Raw genomic sequence first — 27244 nt, 5'->3', positions numbered from 1 at the left:
TGTATCTTATTTTGACTTATTCTACCAAATACAACCAAAGGAACTAAATAGGATTTTGAAGTTTTATTTTGGCTTTCTCTCATGGGGAACTGGTAGTATGGTTTTTAGATAAGACAGTCTCCTGAATTGTTTCAGTATTTCCTATGTTATTTTCCAAAACACTATATGTTTAACATTTTTTTCATGGATTTTTAAGATTTTTATTTTTAAGTCATTTCTACACCCAACATGGGGTCAGACTTAAAACCCCAAGATCAAGAGTCGCATGCCCTACTGACCCACTGAGTCAGCCAGGTCCCCCTAAAAATTTTTATTGTTTTAGCTCTGACTTATCTGTATTAATGGAGAGGAATTATGGTGTAGTTAATACAAACCTGTGTAAAATCCGAACTTTGTATTGGACTTGATAAATTATTTTAGATTTTTTAAGGATATATTTACATTTATGTACTGTTGAGATGAGTTAGCAAGTTAGTATAAAGTAAGTGAATATTCTAAAAGGGGCAAAAAAAAAAAAAAAAAAAAATACCCAACCTGGGTAGTTGTGTACTTACTGCAGTTGGCAGGGCATTTGGGGATCACAGTTGCTCTTTGTCCCTTTGTTTCTCATATGGGTGGCAGCTTGCGAGACACAGGGCTCTGCCAGATGTGTACTAGTGACTGGGTAGGTCCCAGAGCTGGTTTGGCTGCATGAAGATGGTGAACTTGTTAAGAATCTGATCAAATTGTTTTTAAATGCAAACACCGTGAGCTATCAGACAGTGTGTTTGATCATATTATTCTCTTAGTTTTGTTTTATTTTTTCCTTTGGACACCTGTTCTTATATACAATGAATATTTTAATTCTTAAAATTGTTAGCAGACTACTATATTTGTGAGCAGCAACCTGAAATACTGAAAATATCAGACCAGAGTTTAATGTAGTGCGAAGATGAAATTTGTAAGAAAGTCAATCTCAAGATATAATTGTATGCATCATTGCTACTCTGTTGCATGTTAATTAGGTATAAATAGTAAGCATTTCATATAAATGACTGTAATTAATATTACATTAACACCGACATTTCTGTGATCAGCACGGGTAGCAAGAAGACGTGCTGAATATTCACTCAAGATTTCTGAGCCTGTAGTTCAAGAGAACCCGTTAGTTAGGGTCTCCTCTTTTTTTGGTGAGAGAGCAGGTTCCTCCCGTGCTCTTTTCCATTGCTTTTGGGTTTCTTCTCCGGAACCTTAGGGTTTTTTCAGTTTTTTCTGTGGGTCACCTTAGCAACATGGCAACTGTGCTTTCCTGTCCTAAAATAAATCTTTTTTAGCCCTGGGATTCTAGGGTCTGCCATGTTTAGGAGAGTACATTTGGGTGTCCGAGAATGTCTGCACTATGGGAATTTTTGGCAGAAGGAAAATTCTTATTTGGCTTTTTTGGGGGTAAGTGTTTCCATGTCTTTTAAAAGCCCCGTAGAGAATAGCTTCTTCCTAGGTGTAATTGTGTCTCCACTCCCAGAGTTTTCACTGTAGATAGGTAAATAAACCTTGGTGAAATTAATTATTAGAAAGATTTCATTCTCCCTCTGCAACCCCAAACACAGTGACTAACTGTATTCCTTGAATTTGTATCAGTTTGAGAGAAATTATTTTTACTAACTTTGGTTAATAAGCAAATAAGCTGAAGAGGAAGAAATGATCTTTTCTTCCCCTAATACTTTAATGAGATGCATTGACCAAAGAGGGAAGGCCCTAAGGAGTCGCTTTTAGTGGATGCGTCTCTTGGGAAGTCTGTAGGTTTGGTAGATAGATAGACATAGATAACTAGCTGACAGTATGAGGGTACAAGGGGTAGATCTCAACTACCACCTGTTGTCCTGACACTGTTTGGGTGTTCTTTCAGTATCCCAAACTATGATCAAAATTATCGTTTTAGGGGTGGCTGGGTGGCTCAGTTGGTTAAGTGTCTTCATTTGGCTCAGGTCATGATCCTGGGGTCCTGCATCAAGCCCTGTGTTGGGCTCTCTGCTCAGCGGGCAGTTTGCTCCCCACTCTCCTTCTACCCCTCCCCTCCTGCTTGTGCACTCTCTCTCTCTCTCTCATAAATAAATAAAAAATCTTCAAAAAAACCCACCAAAACCAAAATGATCATTTTAAACTAGTGCCTCATTGACATTTGTCCTCAATGCTCCTTTTGTTTTGGTGATTTCCCAAGGATAGGTCCAGTACTTGAAGCATAAAGAGGAGGCATTTTAAGTTTTGTTATTGATACACACATATGCGCAGCTTACTTAGGAAAGTGTAGATCTCAGGCTGTTAGAGAAAGTACTGGATTGGGTCTCTGGAGAACTTGGTTTTAATTTTAGTTTGACTACTACTAACTGGGTGACCGTGGCAGATGTTGACTATACTTCCCTGAAATTTTCAGGAATTAGGAAGTAATACGGTGATAATTAGTACAATGAAGGTGATACTCATGACAAAACATGAACTTTGAGGACTAAATTAGTGATGGATTTTGCTGACTGTTCATGGCATGACCATGGTTTATGTTTGCCAAGTAGTTATTTTTTTAAATTTAATTTTATCTTTTCAGTGTTTCAAGATTCATTGTTTATGCACCACACCCAGTGCTCCATGCAGTACGTGCCCTCCTTAATACCCGCCACCAGGCCCACCCATCCCCTGATCCCCCCTCCCTTTTCAGAACCCTCAGTTTGTTTCTCAGAGTCCACAGTCTCTCATGCTTCGTCTTCCCCTCTGATTGCCCCCAATTCACCTTTCTTTTCCTTCTCCTAATGTCCTCCATGTTACTCCTTACGCTCCACAAGTCAGTGAAACCATATGATAATTAACTTTCTCTGCTTGACTTATTTCACTCAGTGTAATCTCCTCTAGTCTTGTCCATGTTGATTTACAAAAGTTGGGTATTCATCCTTTCTGATGGAGGCATAATACTCCACAGTATATATATGGACCATATCTTCTTTACCCATTTGTCTGTTGAAGGTCTGCCAAGTAGTTAATAAAGAGTAGAAGTCCAGCCTGTACTTGTGTCCTTTTCTAATGATGAAGAATATGCTTGTTTATAAAAACTTTTTTAATGGGCTTTTAGCTTCTAACATATTTTAAACATTAAGCGATATTACCTTGTATAAAGTGTTATTTCTTTTGTAGGTATTGTTGGTGAAGCAGATGAAAATGGAGAAGATTACTATCTTTGGACCTATAAAAAACTCGAAATAGGTTTTAATGGCAATCGAATTGTTGATGTTAATCTAACTAGTGAAGGAAAGGTGAAACTGGTTCCCAATACTAAAATCCAGATGTCATATTCAGTAAGTATTAAAATGTATAGAAGAAGAAGTGTTTGTGACCTAATAGCAACAGTTAAGTGTGTTTTACTACTTTAATAAATGAAAATAAGGTAAAACAAAATATTATTAAAACTGTATTTCCTTAATGTATATAAGTAAGCCTTCTAAAAGCAGGGAGATTTGCCTCAGGTCTGTATTACAGAATTTCGGCATTTGCAGGACTTACCATTGGCTACAGCAAAGTTTACCATTGCAACTGAGCAGTTAGAGCTAAGCTTGCCATGTCTTTTCATGGTTACATTTTTAGATTGCAGCATACCTTGTTGTTTCTCTTTCCTTTTTACTGTTGCAGATAGAGATGATGCTGTATTGAAAATTGCTGGATGGGTATAGTTTACCATGTTTTGCTTTATCAGTTGGAATAAGATACTCCTGCAGAGTAAGAGCTTCTCAGAGCTCTTTGCAACTGTCAAGTTAATTCTGTTCCATTAGGATTAAAAATAGTGGAAAGAAGAAAAATCTGATGTAGGTAGCCTCTCTCTTTGCCAGTTTTTTCCCTGATAACTGGAATGAATCCATTGCTAGTAGCCAGTTTTTGAAAGTTTTTTTTTTCACTCATGCATATGTAACTAGTGCAAATGATATTTATGTAACTGAACTTCTAAAGAAGTTTGATAATTGTAGTAAAACTAACGTGATCTAAAGTCAAAAATGGATAGATTCTTATTTTAATTGGGCTAGTTAATTCGTTCTTAACGTATTTATCAGGTCAAAGTATACAAGTCAGCAATAGTTAATAGTCTTTGAAAACTGAAGTGATCCCTCTAGGTAAAGTTGGAAGTTCTGTTAATACACAGAGAAGAAAGTTGGTTAGTTTTTTATCTTAGGTGTTTCAGCTTCTCAAATTGGCAGTAGCTTTCTACAATTTCTCTAGCTTCTTGTTCTAAGTGTCCAGATCTTTACTAATTTTGCTCAGGGTTTTGTTATAAGCTTATTAATTTGTTTACTGGCATTTACTTTTAAGTGAAAAAAATTTTTTTCAGGTGAAATGGAAAAAGTCAGATGTAAAATTTGAAGATCGATTTGACAAATATCTTGATCCATCGTTTTTTCAACACAGGGTAGGTAAATTGTGTATTTTGAGACATTGATTATGTGCTCGGTCAGTTTAACAAACACTAAGAAGCATCTACCATATTCGGGGCACTGTGTTAAGGCTGTGGAGTTCAGACACATTGGACTTGTGATTTCACATGTAAACTTAGAGTCCTAGGATGATAAGAGAGTTTTAGGGGAGCAGTCAAAAGCCCCCTTCATCATGCCTATGCTTTAAACCAATTTTGAGTAACACAGGAAAGATGAAACAAACCAAAAGCCAGAATTTTACTTTTATTATTAATGATGCTGATACTGAAAAATGTGACTTATTTTGTGGGCAGGTGGCCATGTTAATATTGAAACTCAGAATTAGACTGACTTCTTGCACTCAGTGCTGGGCTACTTCAAGCTTCTGTATGTGAGCACCTGCCCTTGAGAGACTTACAATGTGCAGAAACAGAGCAGAATGTGTGCTTCTAGAAAGGAAGGGATGAGAGTGGAGCTAGACCAGAAACTTTTGCTGGTAGAAGTCTTTTCACATAAAAAGGAACATCAGGACTGGGAAGAAATGCCCCCACTTCCCACCAGCAGATTCAAATGGAGCTCAGCTCCTACGTCCCCTGGCATTGTTGCTGATTTTGTACAGGTGGTAGCTTTGGTTCTTTATAGGAAAAAATGGATTTTATTTTAGTGGTTTCCTCCTTCAAGGATAGAGATGAGAGGACATCGGAGGATAATGGAGTATAAGGGGATATATCCATTCTTCTGACTTTCTTCCTGACTTGCATCTTCTGTCTTCTGATCTGATCTTTTGGACTGGAATTCTGAAGTTTATTGGTAATCTAAATTTTTGTGGTCTAGTATTCTTATCATTGCTGCCAGACTTCACTGGAACCTCTCACTACTTCTAATTTTCCTCTGGGTCCTAGCATGTTACTCCTGGAGCTAAAATTTCCTCCCCAACCTCCTCCACTTCCCCTACCAGCAGAGTGTTCTCTTCAGATGTCGTGTTCATGCAGTCTTGACCATGGTTGAGGTATAGGCACAAATAACTTAAATGTTTAGATAGTACTCGAAAATACGAGGGCTCTCAACTGACATTTTCTGCTGGAACATGTGAGCCTGCCTTGTTTCTCATGCCATTGGGTGTTGATAACTTGAGGGAAAGGCTCCATTTGGCATTTTCACTAGTAGAACAAGGTCCCATATTTCTCCTTTCAGCAGTTATTAACTGAGCACCTGCTATGTGTCAAGCACGGTACTAAGTGGACTACATTTAGAGAATGAAGTTCAAGATTTGCATTCTCTTGGAGCTTACCCTTCTAGTAGGGGGAGACACGTAATAGACATACTAAGTTAAGGGTATAGTGTGTTCAAAGATACGTCCTTCAAGAAAGAGCAGTGGACCAAGAGTGCCACAGGTGAGGCTAGTTGTAGTTTGACTGTGGTGCTCAGAGTAAGCCCCTGAGATGGACTTTGGAGTCAAAACTTGAAGGAGTTGATGGAAATCAGGAATATGGATATGGGGGGCAGAGGAAGAGTATTCCAGGCAGGGGCAATACCTTTGAAAAGTCTGTTAGGTGGGAATGTGCTTGGGGAGCTTGAGGAATAGCAAGGAGGCCAGTGTGGCTGGAGGAGGGGTGGATGAGGTCAGAGAGCAGTGGGAGCTAGACCATCCATGGCTGCTGGGGAGGCTTTGAATGCAAAGAGTGCCCGGTTGTGTTTTCCGCAGGGAATGACAAATCGCACTTCTTTTTTAAAAGGATCTCTCAGCTTATTATGTTGAAAAGAGGCCATGTCGGGGAAGGGGAGAAGCAGGGAGACCAAGAGGCTGTTGCAGCAGTGCAGTGAGAGGGGAAGTGGCTCAGACCAAGGTGTAGTGGGGGAGTTGGTGAGAAGGTGTCACACTGTGAGCATATTGTGAAGGGGAGAGCCGGGTGGGATTTCCTGGTGGAGAGCAAGATAAAGAAAGGTTGACAAGAACTCTACAGAGTTTTTGGCCTGAGCAACTATTAGTTAGAGCCACCATCACTGAGGCAGAGAGTCCATATTTGGAGAAGGTGCAGAGGGGAAGCTCAGAGTACAGTTGGGGACATGTTCGTTTTGAAGTGTCTTAAGACATCCAAATGGAGATACTTAGCACCGAGCCCAGTATATGAGTCGCCAGTTCAGGAGAGGGGTCTGGGCTGGAGATACGGATTGTGCAGCCATTGGCATAAAAATGAGATTGGATGCAGTTACCAAGAAGAGTATAAATAGAGTATACAGTAGAAATAGAAGGGGACTAAGGACTGAGCACTTGGGGGTGGTAAGAAAAGATTTGGGAGAGTAGGTGAAACCAGTTCAGGCTCTGGGGAGATCCCAGTAAGGTAGGAACGGAAAGCTTTTGTGGTGTTCTGGAAGCCAAGAGAAGAAAGTGTGTCATGAAGGAGAGGGAGATTAGTTCTGCATTGTTGCTGCTGGGTCAGGTAAGGTGAAAGTGACTTTCAAGATTCATTTGGAGTCATCCATAAACTTGACAAAGAGCGGTTTGGGGGTAGTGGTGGGGCAGGATCTGAACAGAGCTGGTATAAGAGCATGGAGGAGAGGAGTTGGAGACTGCAAGTTTGGCAGCTAAGGGGAGCAGAGAAATGATGTGGTAGGAAGTAGGAAGGATGGAATTGGAAGGTTTTATTTTGAGATGTAAGGAACACTTTTATACGTGGAAGGGTTCAGCAGCGAGTGCAAAACTGACAGTGCAGAAAAGAGAGAGGAGAATTACTGCAGCCAGTTCCATAAGTAGGCGGGAGGGGCAGGGTCTACTGGTTGACAGTAGGGATGGTTTCTAATACTACCAACACAGGCTCAAGAGCATGAGCTGGACACACAGTGTATCTGCACCCACCTAACCATGGGCACAACACTTGGTTCCTCAGCTTTCTGCCTCCTCCATAGTGGAGCACAGATAGTAGTACTGTGCACTGTTGGGATATTCCATTCGATAGTGCACATAAAGGCCTTAGTTCCTATTTGACACATAGCTGGTGCTTAATGAGTGGCACCACTCGGGTATGTATTTCTCCAATGTCCTAAAATTTGTGATGAACCCAGGGTGCTGCTTTTGGGTTAGCAATACTAGGGGGTGCTGGAGTCAGCAGTTCTTAAGATTAGTAAGCCTTTTGTGATATCTGGTTTCTTCATTATTTTTAAGAAATACTTCCCTTGATATAATAATTTTGAAATCATAACAGCATTTTGTAATTTTTGGAATAAAAGGATATTATAAAAATGTCAGGTTAATGGTAGTACCTTATAATGGGTATTGGTTTAAAGTTTATGTCTCAGATTAGAAAATAGCAGGGAGCTTTGTTAGAAAGTTTTGCATTTTAGGTGTATCTTTCTTATTATTAAATAGTAACTATATAAAACTACTTTTCAGAAATTTGACAAATTGAGAGAAGCTAAGAAACATAAATATAATTTTTTCTCATCTTTTTTTGGATCATTAATTTCTCAGGGTGAGAACAAAATCAAATCTTTGGGAAAGTCTATAATTACAGAATGCTTTTATAAATCTTTAATGATACTTTAATGATAAACTTAAATCTTATATAACCCTTTTTTGTAAATATTTCAGAATATAATGCAGTCGTCATTTCCTTTGTAACTTCAGTAGGTAGTCAATAAATTATTAAATATAGGAAAAAATGATTTTATAAAGAGGCAGAGGCAATTGGCTATCTCTTGTTTTTCAGGGAGAGTCACAGAGTTTGTCCCTTGCCAGAAGCCTCAGGGTGGGGAACAGAGCTAGGGCTGCCCTTCACCCTAGTGCATATACTTAGCATATTAGCTCAAGTTAAATCTTCTGCATATGTACCTGTAGTTTAGAGCAGGAGTACATCTGTGAATAATGGAATATGTAAATGAGAGGTTTTATGGAGATAAGAAGATAGGAAGAATGAAGGAACAAAAGATCATGCAAACACTTTGAAAGATGATAATACAACAGTTTACAACTTGTAAATTTTCCATGTGCTTTACATTATTATCTTATTTGAACCATATAACCACTCCAGAGCATAGATACCATTGTAGATGGGGACCTTTGGCAATTGCAGATGGCTGGGTAAAGGTGCAAATTCAGGGGTGCTAAATGAGATGGGGGGATAGCACCTCAGGGAATAAAAGAGATGTAGAGTCTAGCAGAAAGACTGATTTAAGAGTGGAACAACTTCTAGAAGATTGACAGAAGGAATGGGAGGCTAGGAGAAAAATGCAGAAAAATAAATGAAATTGGGGCCTTGCTGAGAGAAGAGAAATTTTGGAACTATCCTTCAGGAACTTCTGAGAATTAAAATATAGAAGAATTTGAAGTCAGATGCACTGAGTTCTGAGATGCACTCAGAGATCATGTACCTTGTGATTATAAATCAGAATCTGGACATAATTCTATGACATACGGGTGAGTGAATCAAAATCAAGAGTCTTGGGGACACTGGGACATGATGGGATACCTCATTGTTCTCTGTACCATGGAGAGCTCATGTAGAAGGGAGCAGATAAGGGTGGTAATAGGATAGAGAAGATGAACTGGATGGAGGAAGTGAAGCATAGCATTCCAGAGGGTGGCTCAGATCCATGGCAGTCAACTATGATGGTTCAGTCTTTGGAATTTTGAAGAGTTTTCCAGGTTGTTGCTCAGTTAGAGGGAAAGAAAGTAACATTTATTGAATATTTACTGCTCTGTGCCAGTCATGGTATCATTCTTTTTATATGTGTTATGAAGCCATACAAATCAGGATAGTATTATTGTCCTCCTTTTTGATATAGGAAAGCTGGGGTCACATAGCTAGAAATTGGCAGAGTCTGGGTTAAAACCCAGGCCTGTTTGACTTCAGATTCCGTGTTCTTTGTGTATGGTGCTAAATAGCATATGCCGTGTGGTCCAATTGTATTTTATTTGTACAATAAAATTGATTGGGAAAATATATGTGTACAATAATCATGTTTTTAATGCATCTGAAATTTACTGTAAAGAAAGCCAGTCTTTTTGCATAGTGACTACTCAGCCCAGTGTGTCTTAAGTTTGGATATTTATATAAAAGTTAAAAAAAAAAACTTTTTTTTTTTGCACTAACATGCTACTGTTATCATGAAACCTATGAAGTTTGTGACTGATACTTAATGTTCGTGATATTTTATTTTCTGTCATTTTAGATTCATTGGTTTTCAATTTTCAACTCTTTCATGATGGTTATCTTCTTGGTGGGCTTAGTTTCAATGATTTTAATGAGAACTTTAAGAAAAGATTATGCCCGGTACAGTAAAGAAGAAGAAATGGATGATATGGTAAGCAAACATTTTACGTTGTATTTATAAAAATGATTTAACTCAGTGTTATTTTGAATGTTGGAATGTAGTTTACATGAGTTTCAGAATTCAGCATTTTCGGGTTTTAGAAAGGTGTAAAACTCCCTAAAGGATCTCTAATCATATATATTAATGTTTCTACATGGTCTGATTACCAGCCCCATAATCAAATATTTGTTTTTTTCAGCAAAACATACGAATGTTCACCTTAAGTGAGATAAATAAACAATACAAATAACCTCTTCTTCACTCTCAAGTTTTGCCACCAAGTAACAATGTGGCAGGCTTCTGAAATGAACTTTCAGTTTTCAGAGCTTTTGATTTCAGAATTGCAGCAAGGAAGTTGTAGAGCTATACTGACATCTTTCTAATACTGTTAAATACTGCATAAAATTTAGGGAGTGGGTGAAAGGTTTAGTTTGTATTTAGTTTAGTAGGGTCAGAGGGGGGTCTTGTTTTCTAAATTCTTCTATGGTATTAGAGGTAGTGTTGTAAATAAGTGAAAGTGTGTTCTGTAGAACTAGAACTATATATTTTTTAAGACTTTATTTATTTGCCAAAGAGAGACACAGCGAGAGAGGGAACACAAGCAGGGGGAGTGGAAAAGGGGAGAGGAGCCTGGGATCATGACCTGAGCCACTCAGGAGCCCCCCCTTCTGTAGAATATTAATGGCTGTTGTGTGTAGATATGCCCTCTCATTAAGTAAGTTTGGAAAGGACTTAGACAGATTAAAATTTTAATATGCAAATGTGCATTGTGAAGTATCACAGTGTAAAATGTAGAAAGCACATTTGGTGCTTCTCAAACACATCTGACCAGGATTACCCCCAGCCCCTAAAAGGCCAGATTATTTTAAGGGACTGATACTTGTCAAGAACTACTATTTTAGATACTTGCTTCTTCAAGTTGAAAAGGAAAAATTGAATACTTTTAAAAAAGTGCTATGGAGGGCGCCTTGGTGGCTCAGTGGGTTAAAGCCTCTGCCTTCAGCTCAGGTCATGATCCCAGGGTCCTGGGATCAAGCTCCACATGGGGCTCTCTGCTCTGCAGAGAGCCTGCTTCCTCTTCTCTCTCTCTGCCTACCTCTCTGCCTACTTGTGATCTGTGTCTGTCAAATAAATAAGTAAAATCTTTTTTTAAGAAGTGCTATAGATAGTTAAATAATATTTAATAGATACTATATATAACTTTGATATTTTCCTCATATATTTTCTTAGAATCCAGAATATAAAGGACTTTTCTGCATCTTTAGGGCATCTAGTACTGGTTTCAATCTTCTTTTTTTTCTTTTGTTCTCCACCTGGCCCCTCATTATATTTGCGCCACAGGTGTGATGTAAATGTTCAGGGAACCAGTGTGCTCCTCTCTTATTTTGAGCATTTCTTTTTGCTCCTAGACTTTTTCTTTTTTCCATTCTTTGATATTTTCTGAGCACAACTAGGAGCCACCTTCCTGAGGCCCAGTAAATGCCATAATACTTTATAAGTTATTAAGACAGTGATTATTTTAAATTTGAAATGTCTTTTCTAGATATTTTAAAACCCTTTAAATAGGTATAAGTGTGGAGGCAGGGAACTTTTTTTTTTTTAAGATTTTATTTAATTTGACAGAGAGATCACAAATAGGCAGAGAGGCAGACAGAGAAGGGGAAGCAGGCTCCCCGCTGAGCAGAAAGCCCGATGTGGGGCTCGATCCCAGGATCCTGAGATCAGGAACTGAGCTGAACGCAGAGGCTTAACCCTCTGAGCCACCCAGGCTCCCCAAGGGAGGGAACTTTCAACTGGAGTTGTAACTTTTCACCTACTTTATGTATTTTAATTTCATTCTGAATGGTTTTCTTTTCTCTCTGCATATATATGTATATAGGATAGAGACCTAGGAGATGAGTATGGATGGAAGCAGGTACATGGAGATGTATTTAGACCTTCAAGTCACCCACTGATATTTTCTTCTCTCATTGGTTCTGGATGTCAGATATTTGCTGTGTCTCTTATTGTTATTATTGTTGCAATGATAGAAGATTTATATACAGAGTAAGTACATGTATTTAACTTTGTTTTTTCTTGTTCTTAAACATTTTAAGTCGATCAAAATTAAATATTTGCTTATTTCAATTATCTTAGAATTTAAATAGCATGAATCTTATTATTGCAGATAAATTAAATAATGGATAGTTATCCTGAGCTAGGAGTATATTTTTCTGTCACATGCTAAAACTTACTAGCCTAACTGAACATTTTGGTTGGTTACAAAGGTTATGTTTCATTAGAGGTATGAGCAGAGTTACTTATCAGCCATTGCTGTTTGACGAAATGAATAGGCATTTTCTTGAAAACTGAAGGTGCAATTAGAGCTTTATGAGACACACAAGGAGGTCACAGTTATTGAATTAGTACTTCATGTTTATCTTCTAAACTGGGAGACTCTCTACAGAGCAGAAGAGAAATAATAAATAATATTTAGGAAATATTTAATATTGTATTTGTTAATTTTAATATTTAACTATTAAATAATAATTAATAGGAAAAAGGATAGTAGAAAAGGCACATGATGTTAGAAAACTAATTGGATGACTTATCTTACCTTTACATAGTTTGTAGTACATTTTCTTCTTTGAGAACAGAATTGGTTGCAAGAAAAGTTTTTGGATTATTAGAAAAAGTTGTACATTCACAAAGATCTCATCGTCTTGAATGGTCCTATAACCTGTGCTCAGAGAGCCACAACCTCAGCGAAGCAGACACACTCTGAGCCTGGGTGGCTGGGGTTCTCACTCAGGCACTTTAGACACTGCCCCATGAAGTTTTCTCTCAGCATGACAGTTGTTTCCAGTTACATTTCATAATGCATTCTTTCTTACATATGCCTGGATTTGGTGGACAGACAGTAAATTGTTGCTGAAAGAATAGCTCTTGATTTTTATGTTAAATATTTAACATTAATAAATTACTCTTTCTTCCTCTAGACCAGAAGCTCCTTGAGAGCAAGGATTTGGTCTTAATTTATCTTTGAATTCTCAAAATACCTACTTAAACATGTGAAAGTTACTCAGTGCTTGTGAGCCGGTGAATGTATTAATCAGTAAGGCTATTTCTCTATAGTTTTTTTTTCTTTCTTTCTTTTTTTTAAAATTTATTTGACAGACAGAGATCACCAGTAGGCAGAGAGGCAGGTAAGCAGGCTCCCTGCTGAGCAGAGAACCCAATGCGGGGCTCGATCCCAGGGCCCTGGGATCATGACCTGAGCCGAAGGCAGAGACTTTAACCCACTGAGCCACCCAGGCGCCCCTTCTTTGTAGTTTCTGTTATATTTCTTTAATATAGGCTTTGCAATTTATTTACTGAATAAGCTTTTTTTTTTTTAATTTTTTATTTTTTATAAACATATATTTTTATCCCCAGGGGTACAGGTCTGTGAATCACCAGGTTTACACACTTCACAGCACTCACCAAAGCACATACCCTCCCCAATGTCCATAATCCCACCCCCTTCTCCCAAACCCCCTCCCCCCAGCAACCCTCAGTTTGTTTTGTGAGATTAAGAGTCACTTATGGTTTGTCTCCCTCCCAATCCCATCTTGTTTCATTTATTCTTCTCCTACCCACTTAAGCCCCCATGTTGCATCACCACTTCCTCATATCAGGGAGATCATATGATAGTTGTCTTTCTCTGCTTGACTTATTTCGCTAAGCATGATACGCTCTAGTTCCATCCATGTTGTCGCAAATGGCAAGATTTCATTTCTTTTGATGGCTGCATAGTATTCCATTGTGTATATATACCACATCTTCTTGATCCATTCATCTGTTGATGGACATCTAGGTTCTTTCCATAGTTTGGCTATTGTGGACATTGCTGCTATAAACATTCGGGTGCACGTGCCCCTTTGGATCACTACGTTTGTATCTTTAGGGTAAATACCCAATAGTGCAATTGCTGGGTCATAGGGCAGTTCTATTTTGAACATTTTGAGGAACCTCCATGCTGTTTTCCAGAGTGGCTGCACCAGCTTGCATTCCCACCAACAGTGTAGGAGGGTTCCCCTTTCTCCGCATCCTCGCCAGCATCTGTCATTTCCTGACTTGTTTATTTTAGCCATTCTGACTGGTGTGAGGTGATATCTCATTGTGGTTTTGATTTGTATTTCCCTGATGCCGAGTGATATGGAGCACTTTTTCATGTGTCTTTTGGCTATCTGGATGTCTTCTTTGCAGAAATGTCTGTTCATGTCCTCTGCCCATTTCTTGATTGGATTATTTGTTCTTTGGGTGTTGAGTTTGCTAAGTTCTTTATAGATTCTGGACACTAGTCCTTTATCTGATATGTCGTTTGCAACTATCTTCTCCCATTCTGTCAGTTGTCTTTTGATTTTGTTAACTGTTTCCTTTGCTGTGCAAAAGCTTTTGATCTTGATGAAATCCCAATAGTTCATTTTTGCCCTTGCTTCCCTTGCCTTTGGCGTTGTTCCTTGGAAGATGTTGCTGCGGCTGAGGTCGAAGAGGTTGCTGCCTGTGTTCTCCTCAAGGATTTTGATGGATTCCTTTCGCACATTGAGGTCCTTCATCCATTTTGAGTCTATTTTTGTGTGTGGTGTAAGGAAATGGTCCAATTTCATTTTTCTGCATGTGGCTTTCCAATTTTCCCAGCACCATTTATTGAAGAGGCTGTCTTTTTTCCATTGGACATTCTTTCCTGCTTTGTCGAAGATTAGTTGACTGTAGAGTTGAGGGTCTATTTCTGGGCTCTCTATTCTGTTCCATTGATCTATGTGTCTGTTTTTGTGCCAGTACCATGCTGTCTTGATGATGACAGCTTTGTAATAGAGCTTGAAGTCCGGAATTGTGATGCCACCAACGTTGGCTTTTCTTTTTCAATATCCCTTTGGCTATTTGAGGTCTTTTCTGGTTCCATATAAATTTTAGAATTATTTGTTCCATTTCTTTGAAAAAGATGGATGGTACTTTGATAGGAATTGCATTAAATGTGTAGATTGCTTTAGGTAGCATAGACATTTTCACAATATTTATTCTTCCAATCCAGGAGCATGGAACATTTTTCCATTTCTTTGTGTCTTCCTCAATTTCTTTCATGAGTACTTTATAGTTCTCTGAGTATAGATTCTGTGCCTCTTTGGTTAGGTTTATTCCTAGGTATCTTATGGTTTTGGGTGCAATTGTAAATGGGATTGACTCCTTAATTTCTCTTTCTTCTGTCTTGCTGTTGGTGTAGAGAAATGCAACTGATTTCTGTGCATTGATTTTATATCCTGACACTTTACTGAATTCCTGTATAAGTTCTAGCAGTTTTGGAGTGGAGTCTTTTGGGTTTTCCACATACAGTATCATATCATCTGCGAAGAGTGATAATTTGACTTCTTCTTTGCCGATTTGGATGCCTTTAATTTCCTTTTGTTGTCTGATTGCTGAGGCTAGGACCTCTAGTACTATGTTGAATAGCAGTGATGATAATGGACATCCCTGCCGTGTTCCTGACCTTAGCGGAAAAGCTTTCAGTTTTTCTCCATTGAGAATGATATTTGCGGTGGGTTTTTCATAGATGGCTTTGATGATATTGAGGTATGTGCCCTCTATCCCTACACTTTGAAGAGTTTTGATCAGGAAGGGATGCTGTACTTTGTCAAATGCTTTTTCAGCATCTATTGAGAGTATCATATGGTTCTTGTTCTTTCTTTTATTGATGTGTTGTATCACATTGACTGATTTGCGGATGTTGAACCAACCTTGCAGCCCTGGAATAAATCCCACTTGGTCGTGGTGAATAATCCTTTTAATGTACTGTTGAATCCTATTGGCTAGTATTTTGTTGAGTATTTTCGCATCTGTGTTCATCAAGGATATTGGTCTATAGCTCTCTTTTTTGATGGGATCCTTGTCTGGTTTTGGGATCATATTTACTGGATAAGCTTTAAAATAATTGTCCAAAACCTAAATTTCAGTGTTTTGGTGGGTAGTTCATTTTTTTGGATATAGTATATTTCAGGGGAACTAAATCCCAAGTACAAGAAAAATAGTTTAAATTTGCTGTAAAGGCATGCTTTACCTTAAATACTGGATTAAATTTGTTACTTGGGCATTGACATTGACTGTACAGTCACTAGTCTTCAGAATTACTAGTGGGCAACCTCTCCTAGAATTCAGATTCTTGCCTTGTTCCTTCTCAGATGTCAGGGTTACAGTTTTGACAATTCATTTTTTAATGCAGAAGCTCTTTTGCTTATACTTTAGAAATAACTTTAGAAATAAGAAACTTTCTAATAAATGGCATTAGCTGGCAAGTCATGCACTGTTATTTTAGTCTGCCATTATTAATGGTCTTTCTGTGTTGTTGCTTATTTGAAGTGAGCATACTTAATCATATCATTAGTATTAAGCCTGTGAGTATTATTTTTATATCAAAGTGACTAACATTGTTGAGGTTCTATTACGTGCTTCATACACATTAGCTGTTTTAATTTTCATGCCAATCATGTGGAGGGGCTGCTGTTCTCTCCATTCTCCACATGAGAAAAGTAAAGTTCAGAGAGGTTAAGTAATTTGAGATCATACAACTGTTTGTAGGGGTATTAGTAAGCTGGGATTTGAATCTAGGCAGCTTCACTCCACAACTCGTTTCCTAATTTGGTCTGCTGTGGAAGTGAAAATAGAGATAATAAAAATGCAAAGTAGTAAGAAAATAAAAAACCTTGCACATGACATTTGTAAGACTCACTCCAGAGTCAGAATGATTCTAAAACATAAAAGGCAGATAATGTAACATGTGAATATTATTTTGTGTTGGTGATGACCGTAACAATCAGAGAAGAAAAAATAATTAGTTAAATAGAGGATCAGTATCAGTGTAGAGACCTGTGAGTGTGATATTAACTCCTGAGAAGCCATAGTGTGGGAGAAGCTGTGGGTAAGTCTGGAAAAATACTGCTGCTTTCTTACTTTGGGCGGGCATTGGTGAGCTGGCAAGTGTAAGCAGCTCCTGAGATGTTTCCCGCCTGGAGTCTTAGAGATGTGAACGAGTAGGCGGTTCCCTATGTCAGCAGATTCAGTGTAGATGAAGATGGTGTATTTTGGGTGGAAAATGCCCATAGAATATTCATAAACGAAGAGATGAAGGGTATGTGTGATTTTTAAAACTGTGACTGATAAAATTCATTTAATGCAGTGTCTCTGGGGATTGCAAGCTTAAATCCCTGCTAGGCATTTTGGACTCTCAGTCACACGAGCATTCCTTTTGAACCCTCTTTGCTGATACTAAAAGCTTCTGACTGGTAATGGACAGGTCTTAAACTAAAGCAGCCTTTCAGTTTTCAGCATGGCTAGGCCCGTGTCAGTCTTCACACACCCAGTTCCAAAGAGAGAATGGGTCAGATTTTTTAATGATAATCTGAAAGGAGACAGTATTTGAAGTGTTTGAATTGCTGAAAAGACAAATTTTGCTTTTAAAAACTTTGAGACCCACAAGCTTTTAACTTTTTTCTTTTCTTTTCTTTTTTTTTAAGGTAGGGTCTGTACTCAACATGGGATTCAAACTTAGGACCCTCAGACCCAGAGTCACTTGTTCTATTGATTGAGTCCGTTAAGTGCCCTGAGACTTAACGATTTGAAACATGGGAATGATATATTCTTAAATTACTGCCACATTTACATTTAGCTATATATTGGCAGAAATTAAACACTATAATGTTTTACTTATTAGGTATCATACCCACTTTAAGAAGTTGAGTGTAGCTGTTTGGGCGGAGGAGTGCTACATATTTCAAAACTATATGAAATCTTTGTATTCTACATAGGTATACAGTGAAATACAATAATTTTTTTAATTTGGAAGGTGGTTAATTTATGAAAATTGTATATCTTCCCAGTACACACATGAGTGTGATGTTCTTGTAAATTCTCTTTAAAAGAATATTCTTTAGCTCAGACTGGGGAGATTATATGTTCTTTCTACAGACATTATTTTACCTTCCTAGTTATGCGGAGTTTCAAAATTAGTCTTTACTATTAGTGGTTTAAGTACATTTCTATATTATGGCAAATGATAGTCACTTGTCATCTTAATATTTGTCTTTGCAATTAGGCATTTAAAATATTTTGTTCAGGGGTCCCTGGGTGGTGGCTCAGTGGATTAAGCCTCTGCCTTCAGCTTAGGTCATGGTCTCAGGGTCCTGGGATTGAGCCCTGCATCAGGCTCTGCTCAGCAGGGAGCCTGCTTCCCCCCCCACCCCCTCCTGCCTCTCTGCCTACTTGTGATCTCTCTCTCTCTCTCTCTCTCTGTCAAGTAAAGAAATAAAATCTTTAAAAAAATATATTTTATTCAGTTTTATTTAACAGGAGAGTTGGTCTGAATTCTCTAGATGTCATTAGTGGAAGATGAAGTTAGAAATTGTTGATCTGAGGGGTGCCTGGATAGCTCATTCAGTTAAGTGTCTGACTCTTAATTTCAGTTTGGTTTATGGTCTCAGGGTCGTGAGATGGAGCCCTGAGTTGGGCTCTGCCCTGGGTGTGGAGACTGCTTAAGATTCTTTCTCTCCTTCTGCCCCTCCCTCCCTGCTCTCTCCCTCTCCAAAAAAAAAAGGAAGGAAGAAAGAAAAAATTGTTGATTTGGGTTAATGTTGATTTGTGGACCTATGGATTTTTAAAAAATAATTTTTAATAGTATAAGGAAAATGGGATAGGAAGTCTCAGTGTTATACTATTTAAAGTAATATCACTAATATAGACTATATAACTTCTACTTTATTTTTCATTTCTATCAGTGGGCAAGAATCTTAAGCAATTAAATTATAAAGGGAAATATTCTAATTATTTTTCTTAACAGCTGAATATTCCTATCCGTATGATGTGATTGGTTTACAGGGTTGCAAAACAATTTTAGTACCAGCTTCTAATATTTTTGCCAAAGAAATACGAAGTATTTGTTTAGACTATATTATGAAATTTAACTGCAGATTAAAAAAATGAGTATCAGCTTGTGCAATATTAACTAGAAATTCATTCACCAGGCAACCTTTGGAGATTTTTTACAGTCCAGAATGATATTTTTTGTGTTCCTGTTAAATTTATCTTTGAAATTAAACTAATGTTAATGTGATAGACTCGGTGATATTTTCTTTAAATTGCTGGCTTTAACTTACCACATATGTTGTTTCGCCTTTTTAGGAGGGGATCAATGCTTAGTACAGCCATATTTGTCTATGCTGCTACATCTCCAGTGAATGGTTATTTTGGAGGAAGTCTGTATGCCAGACAAGGAGGTAACTTACAAGTTATCACTTTGTATTTTTAATTCTAGATGCTAATATTTTACTACTAGGTATTTGGAATTTAAAAGGGACAGATCAGCCATTGTAAAAGACTTTGTTATCCTGTTTCACATAATCTCCACCAAACCTGCTCTGTGGTCTATCTTTTATGGAATCCCTGCATTTTGTTTCTGAAAATTATGAATAATTAATAAGATTTTCTCCATTGTCTGCTGTGAAGTTAGCCCTGAGGAACACATGGGAAAGAGTATGTTCAAGTTATTGATACTATTTTGCTTTGAGGTGCCTAACTCCCTAGATGTGCTCCATGGGAGGCTTCCATGCAGACTGCATAGCATTACAGCTGGATATAAAGGCACATTTAATGGCTATGGTTAAAGTGTCTGGACTGGAAGGAGAGTAGGAAGGAGAGCTCTTTATTTCTGTTGACTCTTAAATATTTATCAAAGGATCCTGACAAAGATTTCTGTTATTCTGTGTCATAATCTTGCCAAGAGCATTTAATCTTAAATACACCCTTCCTTCTTTCCTATTGTCATCTGCAAATGATGGGGGATAAACAGATGATACAAAGGTACTGCTCCTTGGTGTTTCTTTCTTTGATGGCACTCGAGGGTCTTCAGGTTATTTTTGTTTTCCCTGTGACTAGGATCAGAAAAGTACTGGAAGTAGTAGATTTGCATATTTCAGTTTATGAATGAAGGGCTGTTGAAAGACCTTAAAATTGTATTCCTAAGAATAGAGACTTTCTTGTGTGATTTTCCCAACTCATCCTAAGCAATCAGCATTAAGGAATCCTGCCTTTTGGCAACTAGACTTATAGGTTATTGGCACTCAGAGCATACATAGGATCATTTAAAATTCTTCCAGGGTATCCTGGTTTACCATTGCTTTTTTTATTGGTCCTCCGAGACTTAATGTGGTATGTACCTTCAGTATAAATAATTCTTCAGATTGCCTGAGGGAGCATCATTATGGATTCTTAATTATTTTAGTTATCTGTTCAGTGTCTGTATTTTACCTTCAGATATGGGAAACAGGTCTTATATGGGGCTACCATCCTTAGGAACTAAGGATGCCAAAGTTAACTTCTGCTTTGAATATGACCTGGAAACTAGTTAGGCTGTGGCCTCCAGAAAAATCTCCATAGCAGAAACAAATTGTTTAAAACAGGAAATTTATTCGTACTTGGACATAAATTGATTACAAGTTAAGAACACAGCCAAATTTAACTCTTTTTTTTTTATTATTTTGGAGATAAAGAGAGTGCACAGGTCGGGTGGTGGTTGGGGGAGGGGCAGAGAGAGGGGGAGAGAGAGAATCTTAAGCAGGCTCCATACCCAGCATGGAGCCTGACATGGGGCTCTATCTCATGACCCTCAGATCATGACTTGAGCTGAAATCAAGAGTTGGATGCTTAACTCACTAGCCACCCAGGTGCCCCTAAAGGTTATTATCTGATTGACAGCCCCTTGGAAGGTCTGGTCATATACTAATATTTTTGTCTGAGTGATCTCTAAATACCAGGTCAATGTTAGAGATCAACCCAGAAAGTCAAGAATTTTTTAGAGTTATCTCAAGGTTATCTTGAAACTCAAGGTCTCCATGTTGTCCTCAAGGTACTGGATAATCCTCCAGACCCAATTTAAAGCTAGAGGTAGCCTGGAACTTGACCAAAATATCCAAGGGTGTGGTGAGCAGCAGGGAACACAATGCAGATGTCTGGGCTTCTAACTGTACCCAGTGGAATGTGTGATTCTTTTTGATTTTGGAGGGAAAGAAGTAATAGGATTGAATATGAAATTTATAAATACATATGTGAATCCAAGAAGATAATGAAAAGTATAGGAAAAGAGAGTGCTAGGAAAGAGTTAGAATTAAAGAGGAAAATAATACTGTAATTGCCACCCTTTTTGTGTTGTTCAAATGCTGAATACTGAGTCTTTATGTGGAAAGGAGGGGCTCTTGAAACTTACCTGAGAAAGAAATAAAATAGAGTTGAAAGTTCAGAATCAAGGAATTTTTCTGGAGGAATGTCAAAGTTTGGGATAGTAATTCTATGAGATAGATGTTTAAAAGAGCTTTACATAGGACAAAACAGAAGTTAGGGTATTGCTTGTTTTGCTTATCATACTTCCTATTTAGGTCCCTATTGGTTTTGGTTGTGGGATTGAATTCTAATAGTGATCCAGTAGGAAATCTTTGTGTTTTGTTCCTGAGCGGTATGCAGGTGTTTCCTTGGTAGTGCTCTTGCTTGTACACTCTGCTATACTGGAAAGATAGCTCTGTGTTACTCTCTTGATCAATACAAACGTCATCTAGAATTTTTTATTGCAGAGTTTAAAATTGACATAGTTTCCTTTCTTTGATTATTTAAGTAACATGCTCACTGAACAGAATTTTGGCAATACAGAGAGATACAAAGAAATAGTGAAACTGGGGTGCCTGAGTGGCTGAGTTGGTTAAGTGTGTCCAACTCTTGGTCTCAGCTCAGGTCTTGATCTCAGGGTCGTGAATTCAAGACCCGAATTTTGTTTTATTGTTTTAAGATTTTATTTATTTATTCGAGATAGAACAAGAGAGTGACAGAGCACAAGAACAGGGAGCAGCAGGCAGAGGGAGAAGCAGACTCCCTCCCAATCAGGGAGCTGGATATGGGGCTCCATCCCTGGACTCCAGAATCATGACCTGAGCCGAAGGCAGACGCTTAACTGACTGAACCACTCAGCACCCCTCAAGACCTGAATTTTAAAAAAGAAGGAAAGAAAGAAAGAAAAGAAATAGTGAAACTTATAAGTCTATAGTTTTAATGACTGAGAGAGAGCTCGTGAGATGCACACTGTTGTCCCCCCACTTTTTAAAAAGATTTTATTTATTTGAGAAAGTGAGGGAGAGAGAACATAGGCAGAGGTAGAGGAGCAGAGGGAGAGGGAGAAGCAGACTCCCTGCTCACCAAGGAGCCTGATGTGGGGCTCCATCCCAGGACCCTGGATCATGACTTGAGCCAAAGGCAGACGCCTAACCAACTGAGCCACCCAGGTGCCCTATTTTTTCCCTTTTGAAACAAATAAATGTAAATATATGCTTATAATCATAATTACAGCTATAAGTAAATTTAGAGACCCCTTACACCATTTTTTCCCCCCCTTTTTAAAGCTTACATGAAACTCTAATATGTAAAACTGTTGAAAATGGACTTGTTCTTGTTGAAGCAGGACTTGGGGCTCTTCCTTCACCAGTGACTTCATGGGCACCTCTAGGAAGCTCCTGGACTCCCAGTACTAGTTTGGAAACATCTTTTTAGGCCATCTTGTAGACTGGCAAGATTGAGTGACTTAACAAAGTTCACAGCAGTCCAGTGGCGAGGTCAGGACAGAACACTGAAATATTTTACCATAGTCCGTTGTTCTTTTCCAGTATACCCACTTCAAAAGCTATATTTTCACCGGACATACTTGCATAGCTAGACTGGTCTTTATTAGCCATTGTTCTAAAACAATTATTAGAGTGGCAGATTTTAAGATCTTTATATTAGAATTTTATTTATTTATTTATTTATTTATTTATTTATTTATTTATTTAAGATTTTATTTATTTATTTGGCAGAGACACAGTGAGAAAGGGAACACAAGCAGGGGGAGTGGGAGCAGGGAGCCTGATGTGGGGGCTCGATCCCAGGACCCTGGGACCATGACCTGAGCCGAAGGCAGACACTTAACTGACTGAGCCACCCAGGCGCCTGTACATTAGAATTTTAAATAAATAATTTGATGCTAAAAACAGTTGGGTACCTTATGAACATCAATATATGACTCTCCCCCTCCCCACCTCTGATTTTCATTGTTTCCTTTCTCTTTCAGGAAGGAGATGGATAAAGCAGATGTTTATTGGGGCATTTCTTATCCCAGCTATGGTGTGTGGCACTGCCTTCTTCATCAATTTTATAGCCATTTATTACCATGCTTCAAGAGCCATTCCTTTTGGGACAATGGTAAGTTGCTTGAATCTTACTTTGAAACTGGAAAAATGCAAATGTTCGGATATGAGGCCTGCTGTCTCTCTGAAGTAACTCTTACTAAGAAGAGGTTTGGTATTTGCAGCCAGTCCCTGCTCAGTCCTGGAAAGTTAGGTGAAGAAGATTTTTTTCTTCATTCTGTGAGCCAGTAAAGTGAAAGTCCAACTTAAAAGTATGACAGGAGAATACTATACCTTTTATCAGAGATGGGAGAAACTGGTGACTGCATTGTAGAAGAATAAAGAAAGGAGGGTATTTTAAGGTGATAGGTGGGTGCGTTGGTTGAATTAGGTAGTGAATCTTCTCCAGAACACATTTTCTTTTTTCAGTAGCAGTGTACTTATTTTTAGAATCTCATTAAACATTTATATTGATAATATGTGTTACTTTGGACGTTAATATCCTATCTCATTATTTTACCTTTAATTACAGACTTAGAAATATTTTAGATTTTTTAACTACAGTAAAACTGTAACACAGATATATACCAGTGCTTTACAGAGGTAACCCACAGTTTCCAAATTTCTCCTGTTGTTACCTTTTTACTAGAAACAGAGTTTTTGGCCTGGAGTAGACTTTAGTTTTAATGTACAGGGTAGAAACATGTGTGTGCCCATATACACATGTGTGCAAAGTGCAGGATGGTTACTGCTTTTCAGAGAGGCTGTGTAATTTGGTCAAGATCATACAGATCATGGCAGCACTGTAACTGGACTCTCTCTGAATTTTAATCTTATTTTGGTTTTCTTTTAGCTATGTGGGAGTTATCAAATGTTTTCACAAAAGTTCCAGATGATTTTGCTTTATAATCCAGGTTTTTCAAAGACATTGGATATATACTTTTACTAAATCTTTGATACTTCTTAATTAGGAATATTTTTGAAAATTGCCTCAAAATTGAAGAAGTTTTTTTGTTTGTTTGTTTGTTTGCTTGGGGTTTTTTTTTTTTGTTGTTTTTTACAAGCCAAAGTGAGTGATAGGGTAAAGTAATTAATTACATTCAGAACTGGAAAACAATTTACTTGATAGTACTTCCAGGCCATCAGAAAGTATCTATAAGGAGTTAGGGACTTCTTAAAGATGATGTGCTGAATTAATTACTTTCATAGTGCTTTAAAAATGAAAATTCAGATTCTGCTATAATTTTCCTCATTGAATTGATGTGGTGAAAATGATATTTTAAAGTTGCTTCATTTTACTAAAATTATAAATTTTACCACTCTTAAATGTGGTTTTAAATGTTAATAGTCAATGTAATTTGCCTTTAGATAACTTAATAACTACTAGAATATAGTTCCAGGCTCCATACTAAGCCAGAGAAGGTTTATAAAATTGGTCTGTGGCATATAAAAGAATGGCTCTTGGTGTTTAGCAGGCTCCTAGAATACCATGTTCTTAAGTTGCATTCTAATTTGGAGTGAAGGAATGCTAAGTGAAAGATACTCCATTGCCCTCAAGTTTTAATCAGATGTGTGCACTAACATTTTTTTCTCCTTTTAAAAGTATCAAAATTTGTTTAGAACATGAAACTTAAGAACTTGAGTTAATGTTTGACCTAGTTGTTCATTAAGTGTTTAACTACCGAAACTCGTATTTTTAGTTATTTGACTTACTGACATTATGAAGGAAGTGGTTGTATTGTCTCATTAACTCAATGGTTCTCAACCCTGCGTACACATTAGAATCCTTGGGAATTTTAATAATTTCAGTGCTCACGGCTTCATTCTAAGCCAATTAAAAATTATATTTTTTAATTTTTTAAAGATTTTCTTTAAATCCAATCACTGGTGTTTACCTGATTCTAGTTCCCAGCATCTGTGGATGGATCTGTCAGCTGAGAGGCTCCCAGAGCATACGTTTCTGAGAAGCTGGATGCCCCTACTTAACTGAACTTCTGGTTTGCGAATCAGTCTTCAGATATTCTTATTTGCTCTTCCCCAAGGCTTAGCTGTTTCAGTCCTCCATTCCTTCGATCACTTGGACATCGAACCATTTCTTTGGGTGATCTTGTCTCTAGTACTCTGGTTTCTCAGATATTCCACAGTGAAAGTTTAAGCCAACCTTGGTAAAAGTGACTTCAGGCTTCTGACTTGCCCTGTCGAGGCACCTGAATAATAGGGATTTTGCCCACTGGGATCTCGAATTTTATTGGAATACTACTCTTATCATCAAGACTAGCCCAAGATAAGACTGAAAGTGGGCAAGGTTTATCTTTAGACTCCAGCTTCTCTGCTCAAGTGTACCGAATTACACATAAAAGCTGTTAAATCCAAGTCAGATTAAACTTGAACAATTATCAATTTTCTTAGCTTAATAAAGATAAAAGTAGAGGGTGGTGGTAATAATCTGAGCTGATATCTACTGCCCTAGGTTTAAGGGATGGTGCCTAAAGTCAAGAGAGTATTACAAGAAGACTAAAGAGAGCATTTAAATGAAATCTGGGGTCATGGACTCTCCAGAGACTCTCCAGAAGTTGGAGTGTTCTGGCCAGAGGTCTGTCCTGGCTACAGGGGAGAGCATGTACTAGAAATCAGATTGATTCTGAGAAGATAAAACCTTCTTTTGGGGGGACCTTATTCAAGAATGATTTAGGTGTTATACCCAGAGTTTTTGGTCCTGTGAGAGTTTCTTGGGAATGAGGAGAGATTTCTCAGGATGTTCTGAAAACAAGTTTTAAGGCATGAAATCTTCTGTGGGCTGTAAATCTCAGATCCTAGGTTTGATGTTATTATAGGGTTTCAAGGGACAAAGGAGCAGTTGCAGAGTTTTAAAACTCAAAGTTGCAGAATAGCATAGGAACTAATAACCTTATCTCTAGTCTAGTATTAAGCTCAGCATGTACTGATAAATCCTTGACTTATTGTACTTTATTGTTTTTTCTCTCCGTGGTTAGAATAGTTGGTAGAGAAGAAGCAGCAGTCATGGGTGAACCGTGTTGTATCTGTCATCTTCAGGTCTGTTTTATTTTGGGTGGGGGACATCTTGAACATTATCAGAAATATGCCATCGGTTTTAGAAAATCATATTTCACAAATATTTAGGGAAATGCTCTTTCATGATCCAAGTCTTGGACCATAACTGGGAAAATGGCTTTAACAATTGGAGGCTCTCAAAAATGAAATTCATGATATGTGATCAGAATACCACAGTGAGGAAACAGTGGAGGCCAAGATTAATGGACAGGTGCTATTTTATATTTTATGATCTCTCAAAGTTTGTGAGAATACAGTATACCTAAGTGTAAAAGAATAATAAAGATCTGTAAAAATAGTGTTAGAAAAACTCTGTTAACCAACCTGAACTTCTGACAAATGCTAAGACAAGAATTTGTAAAGATACTTTCATAGCAAGACCACAGGCTCATTACATAGGATCAGTGACATAACAGAGTGAAAGAAGAATGGCTCTAAGCCAGTCTTTCTCTTTCTATTCATTAAAAAATAGCCTTTAAACAAAAAAAAAACAAGAGGAAAATAGTCCCTGATAAGGGGATAGTGAAGCCTAAGACAGATAAGGAGATTGATTGATGGTACAGGAGTAGCCAGCCACCTTAGCTGTTTAGTCTGCTGCTTATGTAAGTGACTAGATATACTGAAGATCATGCTGATAAGTAGTGTTTGAAATAACTGTGTAAGGGAACAGAAGCACTATGTAACTGGACATAAGCAAATTTACTTTTCCAGAGGGAAAGGAAAAAAGTGGATTCTGCCTTACAAAATGTGAACTTGATAAAGGACGAGATTTTAGAATATTATTAAAATTTATCTTTTAAATAACAGAAATAATGAACATTAAGAGCTATTATGGGTTTATTAAAACGAAAATGCTAGAACAACTTCATTTCCCCTTTTTGGTAGGTTTTAGTAGAGAAGAATAAAGGAATATAAAGTATTGATCTTGGACAAGATAGAGAAATGTAGGTGAACAGTACAGTCAGGTTGATGTGTAATGAAATAATTATATAATTAAAGAATTGGGATGATATTCCTGATAATATGTTACATACTCTTTTCCGGTAGACTTTTGACTTTGGCCAGTTCAAATAATCTTTTGAAGAGCAAAAGTAATTAAGTCTAATAAATTTTTTTTTCTTTATAGTTTGTACTTTTCTGTCCTTTGCCAAAGTAGAGATCAATAAGCTTTTCTCCTGTATTTTCTTCTGGAAATTTTATAGTTTGGACTCTTAAGTATGATCTATTTAAGAT

At 37.7% G+C, this 27244-nt stretch overlaps 1 protein-coding gene across 1 annotated transcript in view; it reads left to right on the top strand.

Annotated features, from left to right (window-relative positions):
* Positions 1 to 27244, top strand: part of TM9SF3 (transmembrane 9 superfamily member 3) — a 70367-nt gene that overhangs the window by 20265 nt on the left and 22858 nt on the right. The window contains exons 4-9 of the mRNA XM_032311998.1: positions 3160 to 3320; positions 4343 to 4420; positions 9594 to 9725; positions 11614 to 11780; positions 18921 to 19015; positions 22885 to 23015. Of these exons, the coding sequence (XP_032167889.1) occupies positions 3160 to 3320; positions 4343 to 4420; positions 9594 to 9725; positions 11614 to 11780; positions 18921 to 19015; positions 22885 to 23015 (764 nt within the window). The remainder of the gene's footprint in view (positions 1 to 3159; positions 3321 to 4342; positions 4421 to 9593; positions 9726 to 11613; positions 11781 to 18920; positions 19016 to 22884; positions 23016 to 27244) is intronic.

Source organism: Mustela erminea, chromosome 14 (genome assembly GCF_009829155.1).
Source record: "Mustela erminea isolate mMusErm1 chromosome 14, mMusErm1.Pri, whole genome shotgun sequence".
Taxonomy (NCBI): Eukaryota; Metazoa; Chordata; class Mammalia; order Carnivora; family Mustelidae; genus Mustela; species Mustela erminea.
This window is presented reverse-complemented; position numbering and strand designations above follow the sequence as displayed.